This window comes from Homarus americanus, unplaced genomic scaffold, assembly GCF_018991925.1.
Source record: "Homarus americanus isolate GMGI-L3 unplaced genomic scaffold, GMGI_Hamer_2.0 scaffold37032, whole genome shotgun sequence".
Lineage (NCBI taxonomy): Eukaryota > Metazoa > Arthropoda > Malacostraca > Decapoda > Nephropidae > Homarus > Homarus americanus.
The window spans coordinates 7,565,228-7,574,261 of NW_024731852.1; the positions used below are offsets into that span (position 1 = coordinate 7,565,228).

General features: G+C 41.2%; 1 protein-coding gene across 3 annotated transcripts; it reads left to right on the forward strand.

Annotated features, from left to right (window-relative positions):
* Positions 1–339: 339 nt before the first annotated feature.
* Positions 340–5,637, forward strand: LOC121868003. Of its 3 annotated transcripts, none has more exons than XM_042368209.1 (3): positions 340–462; positions 3,068–3,321; positions 3,653–5,637. In XM_042368209.1, exons 2-3 carry the CDS (start codon positions 3,170–3,172, stop codon positions 4,608–4,610), a joined length of 1,110 nt encoding a protein of 369 aa, XP_042224143.1. In that variant the 5' UTR covers positions 340–462; positions 3,068–3,169; the 3' UTR covers positions 4,611–5,637. The 3 variants fall into 3 exon arrangements, with proteins under 3 accessions (XP_042224143.1, XP_042224141.1, XP_042224142.1); XM_042368207.1 differs by having other exon boundaries at positions 3,112–3,321; XM_042368208.1 differs by having other exon boundaries at positions 340–456; positions 3,112–3,321.
* The last annotated feature ends 3,397 nt before the right edge of the window (positions 5,638–9,034 follow it).

The window sequence follows — 9,034 nt, forward strand, 5'->3', positions numbered from 1 at the left end:
GAAGATGATACTTTTTGACGTACTGACACCAGAGAGTTGATGGACAAGGTAAACAATATTAGGTAATCCTTGGGTGGTCGAGCAGAGTGTTCCGTGACCTGTAGTGCTTTTATCACCCCTGTCTATAAGAAATTTCCTTCTTACGGTAATACGGTTCATTTAAATCAAAAGTGACTATTAACATCGACGATAAAAAAAATGACTATTATGTGTAACAATGACAAATGACTATAATGATATATATCGAGTTCATTTTCCACATCTGGGAGCAGGTTGTACGACTTGTGGCAGCTGAAGGAACCAGAGGAAGCACACCATGGTTTTATCGGCAGTATACGAGCTGTGGCCGTGCTGGTGAGACGTTTCTGGAGTCCTCGGGAGTTTTACTGCTGTCACGAACTACTGGGACACTCTACTGCTGTCACGGAGTACCGGGACACTCTACTGTTGCTACGGGTACTGGTAACTAATCGAATATCATGCAGATAAAGTATGACATTTAAAATAACGTATGAGAGTGATGTTAAATTATCACAGTGAAGATAGAGAATGACCGTGAAGGTAGAGTACAACAGTAAAGTAAAAGTATGACAGTGAAGCTAAAGTATAACAGTAAGGATAACGTATGACAGTGAAGATAAAGTATACAGTAAAAGTATCATATGACAGTGACGATAAGTTGCAATAATAATAATAAGTACTTCAGTCAACCATTATTAACTTCACCTAATGTTTAACACAAACTATTATTCACCAGAACGTAATATATGTTCATCCATAATTAATATGCATTTATTTTTTTAGTAACTTTAAGCTCCGGAAGTTTTTAAATCAACTTTATATATGTATATATATATATATATATATATATATATATATATATATATATATATATATATATATATATATATATATATATATATATATATATATATATATATATATATATATATATATATATATATTAATTCAGGTATAAGGACTTCTAATTGTCGACATGACAAGACCCACAGTGGAAGTGTTCTTTTTATTTTACTTTTTCATTTTTCCTCTTCACCACTGATCGGCTCGTTAGCCGTTTGGGCGATCGGTCACGTCTCTGTTACGTACTGTTGGCAAGTACTGGGCATGCACCGGCTCCTGAATGTACCTGAACCTGCTCCAGTGTTAATCAAGTCTGGTCTTGAAAGAGCTCACACTCGGTGCCGTCACAGTACTTTTTGGTAGATTGTTCCAAGAGTTCACAACTCTCACTCCGAAAAAGTTTGCCCTCCAAGTAAGGACACTCGACTGAGTAGTGCCCCTTGAGATGCTTATACACCTCAATTAGGTCGCCCCTTGCCCGTCTGTAGTATAACCTAGGCAAGTTCAGGCGCTCCAATCTCTCAGGGTAGTTGAGGTGCCGAAGTGCAGGCACCAGTCTGGTGGCCCTCCTTTGAACATTTTCAACCAACTGAAGTCCCTAGCATATTCAACTATACTTACGTTATTTGTTAAGTTAAACAAAATCAGCCGTAAGTAAAAGACTCGTTAAGTGTTCACTTTTTACCGTCGATTTATCATCAAGGCAAAAAAAAGATGCCTCAGTGGTTGAGGCGGCTCTGACCTACCGGACCACCACTGCCGCGGACTGTGTGCGCCCGGCAGAGAGTTCAGGTGTTGGCGCAGGATGAGGTGGGCACCAAACAGCTCCCAGCCAGGTAAACCACACAGACGTCTGGGTTCTCGAGTCCGTCGTGTGGAGCGAACCTGCCTACCTGCACCGTGGAGACAAGTCCCCGCCTAGCCTTTTACGATTCACTTGATTAATGGAACATTTGGAACATTGCTGTTCTCAATTTTAGTGAAGTTTATGTGTGTTGTACTTGCCGTTTTTAACTTGTCATTTTAGTGTTTTAAATTAATAAAGTGCCCTGTACAAGGAAACTAGTTCTTTCCTGTCATAACACCAGATAACATTCTATTTGTGTAGGATAATGAAAAACAATTCTGAGAAAACAAGATAAGTTACATCCTCTTTCGTGGAGTGGGATAATTTAGTTAAACCAACCCGCGAAATCAGGCTTTTTACATTTACTCACTTCGCCACTATTCAGCCTATTATTTGCTTGGGCGGTCGGTCGTGTCTCTGTTACGCGCTGTTGGCAGGTACTGGGCATGCATTGGCTCCTGAATGTATCTGTACCTGCGCCAGTGTTGGTCAAGTCTAGTCTTGATTGAGCTAATACTCTCTGGCAGGTTGTTCCAATAGTTCACAACTCTCACTCCAAAAAGTTCGCCCTGATAATTTTCTGAACTTATGGCTTCTTCGACGTAATCTATGACTCTAGTGGGGTGGGCATCCGCCAGTTCCAGCTATGAACACCCGAGTAAGTAATGTCCTCTGGGGTGTTTATAGATTTGTATAGTCACCCCTTCCCGCCTCATGCATAAGCTAAGCAATTACAGACTCTCTACTGTAATCTCTCTGGATAACCGAGGCTCCATTAGTGCTGGCACTAGTCTGGTGGCCCTCTGGCAATTTTCAATCAACTGAGTCTTTAGCATATCTCCAGCACCAGACGGGGTGATAGTACTCCAAACGAGGAAGCACCGCACTCTTGAAGAGCGACCTTCTTGTATGACCCACTAGCTTACTCGGTTGATTCACCTTCTTCTCACAATGCTCTGAGAACTTTAATTCATTGTCAACATACAGTGTTTGTTGGGTTCTGTCATCAATAAGGTTATATATTTTGCCCCGGCAGGACTCCTGCAGAGAAACAGACATTTCAGGGCAATAGCTAAGTTTAGCAACGTCTGCTTGATAAAATTATTTCGCAAAAGATTTTTTCGATATTGAATAAATTTTCATCAATTAAGAATGCTTTGATTTTCGCAATTCTATTTAGTATTCTTTTTAATAATCCCAACAGTAAATAAAGTTTCATTTACGAATATTTTGAATTCTCGAATTTTACTAAAAAAAATATCAGTAGTAAATAATGCTTCATCATTTGGGAATGATTTTATTTTCTACAATTAAAATTTTCATTAATATTTTTAAGTTATTTTTTTTTTTCTGTAGGAAAAAAAATCGATCTATAAACCTGAGATGTGCGTGTGTTATAGAGTCAGGGCGGTAGGAGGCAAGAGTCTACAGCCCAGCAGTGTGTGAGCCAACCTCCTGATGGCAACAGTGACGGAGGAGGGCTTGGACAGGGCCCATCAGGTGGTCTATCGTTGGATCCTGCCCATCGTCATCTGTCTGGGTGTGCTGTCCAATGGTCTTTGTATTTTCATCTTAAGTAGACCCAGCCTTAGGTCCGCTCGTGTTAACAGGTGAGCTAAACGTCTGTGTGTGTGTGTGTGTGTGTGTGTGTAATAATAATAATAATTAACGGTTTATTGAAAGAGCTTGGCAGCCAGAAGGCTGAAAATTTACAGTTACATATTTGGGGAATGAGTTACGAATTACAAATAATATACAAGTAACATAAGTGACACAAATAAGACATATAATAACTTAGATGGGGATCAGCTCAAACTACAGTTCATTTCAACATAGTGACAGTGTAAGGAGCAGTGTGTGTGTGTGTGTGTGTGTGTGTGTGTGTGTGTGTGTGTGTGATACCATCTTCAGTTACACTCATTACTGTATCCTCCTTCACAGGTACTTCCTCATGTTGGCGGTGTCTGACCTACTGGTGTGTCTCTTCTATATCCCCGTCTGCACCACCGTCACTGGCTGCACCTTCTCTAGCTATGCTGAAGCTTTCTACTTCTCCCATTTTGGGTGGACACTTGTGGGCATCACTCAAGCCATGGGCACCTACACCATCCTGTGGCTCTCCCTCGACCGCTTCATCGCTGTGTGGTGGTACAGCCTCTACCCGATTATCCAAAAGAAACCAAATTTATTCCGAAACAGGATGGTTGTCACAATTACCCTCTGCATCGTCACCCATCTGACCTACATATTTACCGCCACCGTCGATTGCTCCATTCCAGACGAGGCGGATGGCCTGTGCACGGAAGGGACTTGGATTGTTAAGAATGGGTATCGGAACAATTTTGAAAAAACATGGCACAAAGTTTACCGGAGTTTGTTTGGTCTGTTCATCAGGTGGGTGCCGTGTTGCCTCCTGCTGTTGTTCAACATGGGGCTGGTAATTGGGGTGATACGAGGCCGCGTCAATTTTCCTGCTACTGGTAATGGATCTGGGAGGAGCGGGGAGAGGACCCTTGTCATCACTATGATCGCCATCACCGCCTCCTACATCTTGCTCACCCTCCCCATCACCGTCTACATCATGGCCTATGCCACAGACGTCGTCAACCGTTGTTCTGGGGAACACCCCAAGGAGGTCCTTGGTGCTGTGGGTAATTGCCTTCAGTTGTTTGAGCACGTGATATACATAGTGTTCCTGGTGGGTCTAAACAAAGGCTTCAGGAAGGAGCTCAAGATTTTGCTGCATTTGGAGGAGAATATAAACCAAAAAGATCCTGGCGGAGTCGAGCTTGGTGTTTCTTACTCACGCTCAGGGGGGCATGGGGAGTGTCACAAGAATCACCAGAACAGTTGCTCTCTCTCATCAGCCATACCCAACAGCATGACGGAGGATTCATAACATATTTTACTGTGTCTGTTATAGTGTGTTACTGTGTCTGTTATAGTGTTACTGTTTCTGTTATAGTGTTACTGTTTCTGTTATGGAATCTGTTACGGGGTCTGTTACAGTCTTTTACAGCATCGTACGGTGAAAAACCACCAGGCAAAAAAAATTAGTTTAGTCATGATACGACATGACACATTTAAACAAGTTCTGGCAAACTTTAAACTGATCAGTAAATTTTGTAAGTCATGACTTATAATCATTAATATGGTAATACGAATAGTTCTTTGCGTGGGTGTTGATGGTGCCTTTGCTGTCCTGTACTAGATGTTAGAACCATAAGCCAGGCTTCGCCAACACCATCCTGGCCGATGAGATTGCTGATGTTAGCGAAACTGTGTAACTGTCTCTATGTCTACACTAGGTCAAGCGGTTGTACACCCCACCTAAGGTACAGTACATTACCCACCCGGACTGGGTACACACACATTTGTCGATTTTTGGATCTGTTTGTCACACCCCCGCGGCGGCATGTGTCTGCCACACCGAGATGAGGTGGGGTGGGCGGGTTCCTTGTTCAGTACTGTACCACTGGTGGCCTGCTAATTTTTTCACCTCCATGTGTTAGGTCAGACGGTTGTGTGTACTTGGGGTGCATTAATGACCCAGGGTACACTCACAAAATGGAGGGTGACCCGAGACGCCCTCACATCCTAACCCAGTATCTACCCGTTCGTTGCTTAGTGGTGATGAAAATTATAGTAATAATTTTATAGCTTACAAAATAAGATCATAAACAAGCATATACTATTTTATTTTCCGTTTCGTCTATTGTCTTAATAATAACAATATTACAAATGCAATTTCCACTTGACAGACCAAAACACCCCGGAGGAGGTTGAATTTTCCAAGTGATTTACACATGACATTCTATGAACGGTTGCTGTGGGCTGCTACCCCTGCTTAATGTACAGTAAAAGTAACCACTGATGTTAAAGAAAAAAGTGAGACAAAGGAACGCCAAATATACGTGTGCACTCAAGGACACATTTTTTTTTTCCAGGGATTAGCCTACCCGGGCACAGGTCACTTACCCACTTCGGGGCCTGGGGGGCGAAAATGTAATAATAATAAAATTAATCCATAATATTGTTTACAGAAAAATACAAAATTAAAATGAAAATAAAATAAAAACATTACTAATAATAATAAATATAATAAAAATAATAAAGAACCATAAAGAAATACAAAAAAAGAACAAAACATCAAGAGTGAAAAACGATATATGTATGTTGTGTTGTCAAAGTGAAAGAAACAATTGAGACCCTGCAGTTGTATGTAAATGAGGCAGAAAGTCAAATCAGCAACCTGGGACTTGGTCACTTTTTTACTTTTACTTTTATCCTCTTCACCACTGATCGGCTCGTTAGCCGCTTGGGTGATTGGTCACGTCTCTGTCAAGCAAAATTTTTGTGATGCCATGTGGCAGCAGGGTCTACCATTAGACAACACATTATGCTTCCAATATCTTCCCAGGCGGTAGTACCTCCCTGTGTGATAGCTGCCTACTACCTACTGTAGCGACCTGTGGTATAATGGTCAGCATCTTCGCCCCGAGGACACCACCCCCGACTCCCCATCCCCCACCGGCATGCCGGCACCTGGGGCCCATCCAACCGAGTTCTCCTCGTCGATGGACCACCACGAGGACATGCACGTGGACTATGTACCTATGCCAAGAAGGACGTCCCCTACCAACCTCTCGACGTCCCCCTTGAAGCCGACACTACCGACGTAACACGCCATCACAAACACACTAAATGGTATGTCCCTCAATATTGTCAATGCCCATGTGCCACCCCTCCACCTCTACTGTACCTGTCCTACCACAACATATCACCTCCACCCCCACCCTCCTTGTGAGGGACCTCAATGCCCGACACCCCAGTCTTTGCTCCCAGGGGCCCTAACCAAACTCCCGGGGTAACTCCTGACTTTCTTACCTACAAACCACTGATGACTCTGTTACTAACACCTCTTCCTTCCTTGACCAGATAACCCTCCTCCTAGAGACAGACCTGGCACTTGACATTATTAGGGACCTGTCACGCTTTGCCATAAACAGATGAATTGTACCGGGAATTTCCCACACACCATCATTCTGTCACTTTATGTAACTTGCTGACAAAACCCATGACCCTTCAGGCTTTTACGCCCTTAATGCACGAGTCATGAAGGCAAGCATGAACTACGCATGCTTCCCAGATGGGCGCTGTAAACGCTTTTGCGCTTCACCTTGCACAGGATGACAAGGGGGTGCCCAATAAACTAGCCCCCTCTGGGGCAAATCTGAAAAAAAAAACACTTCTACACCTTAAACAAACTTACGCCTAGGTGGCCCTTGGGCAGGCCATCCTCGATTTCGAGGGGCTTCCATTATTATTATTTACTACCTACTGTACATAGCGCAATGTATCTAATTAAGAATATGTACAAAAGATTCATTATTGTTTACTGTATTACTGAGCATGTATTTAATTGAATTAATGTTTATATATGCAAAATCAACAATATAATTAATAAATAATGTGTAGAATATTAAAACACACAAGAGGAGACGAGACGGCATTGTTTTCGTTTGTGTTTACACCCGTGACGATGGTTCTACTTAAACTTTATCTTCTCCACTGATAGGCTCGTTAGCCGCTTGGGCCGTTAGCCGCTGAAGAAAATAAGACCCTGGTTGTAGCTGTAGCAAAATTAATGTAAAAAAAAATATGTATGTTTTAAGTAATGTTATTTAATGTTAATAAATATAACAATAGAAGTAGCTAACCACTAATGGTAAAGAATAAAGGCGAGACGGATTGAGAACACCAACGTATGTAACTGCGTACATGTGAAAACACATCGTCATTTCTCTACATAAGAATATGAAAGCAACACTTATTACAGTTCATATATGTTTTAAATAATACTTACGAATGTAAAACAAAAATTCTACTCACCAATGGTGGTAAAGTCTAAAACATAAGGACAGCCAATGTTGTGTGAGTTTTTACTCAGATGACGAAGCTGTATGTTCAACTCTGGCTGAAGCTGTAGGTTCAACTCTGGCTGAAGCTGTAGGTTCAACTCTGGCTGAAGCTGTAGGTTCAACACTGGCTGAAGCTGTAGGTTCAACTCTGGCTGAAGCTGTAGGTTCAACACTGGCTGAAGCTGTAACTTTCCATAAAGATATCATAGCTGTTGCTGAAACTGTTACTGAACCTGAAGTTGTTAGGCCTTCGAATAATAAAGCAGTCGAAAGAACCTTGTACAGCTGCTTTCTTTTCTCATTATACATCTTTATGTAGAGGTCATATGCGTTTTTCACGTCCCTGTTAATTTTAATGCTTCGTTCTGTTAATGATCCACTTCAGAAAATATGTTCATTGCTTGCTCCATATAATATCCACAGACCTCTCACCTTTTCATGTCGCTTTAACACATTTACGTAGTTTCTCGGCTAAGCTTACACATGTTGCTTATGTTGAATAGGGACGCAAAAATGCCGTAAGAAACCTAAAAGGTTTTCTTTTCCTGTTCAGATGCGTGAAAACAAAAGGCCCACCAGTTACGACTGTTTGTACTCGTGAATTGCCTGCCGGGCGCCGAGTCACTACTAACAAGCCCAACAACCTTCGTGCGCAAGGCGTTATTTATTTATTTATTTTTTTGTATGTTACATATCAGAATTTAATTATTATTTATATGGTAATGTAATTTTATTTTAATTTTGATTAAATTTTCGTTGTAAATACGGAGGCTTTCCTGTATATTATTATTAGTAGTATTGTTATTGTTAAAAATTTAATTAAAGTGATACTCGGTTGGTCTCTTTAATACTACGGTAACACCTTTAAACATATCCAAAGTCATTTAAGTCCAGCATATAATCTCATTCAAAGTCATTCAAGTCCCCCATTGAATCGATGATGATGGTGATAATGAAGTAAAGTGGCAAATGACTTTTCCATGAGTGAGGAGAAGAAACTGTTAAATTGCACCCATTTTGTCTGTTGTTGCGATAAAATAAAACACAAATTTTACATGGGAGGACATCTTTGCGTGTTTATTTTGGTTTAAGATGTAGCAATTATTTTACTTTAGTATGCTTTATTTTATTTTTATCCTCTTCGTCACTGATTGGCCTGTTAGCCACTTCGGAGGTCAATCACGTCTCTATAAGGCACTGTGGTCATGTACTAGTTCTGTTATGCACTGTGGGCCTGTACTGGCTCTGTTGGCAAATTAGTAGCTAACTGGCTAGACAACGAACCAGTAAGAAGAGCAAGAGAAGAACACGCTTGGTTCAGATTAAGCAGAATAAGAGTCAACAATCCACCACCAATACCAAAATACATGTAAAAATTATCAAATTTAATACAAAAACAAAA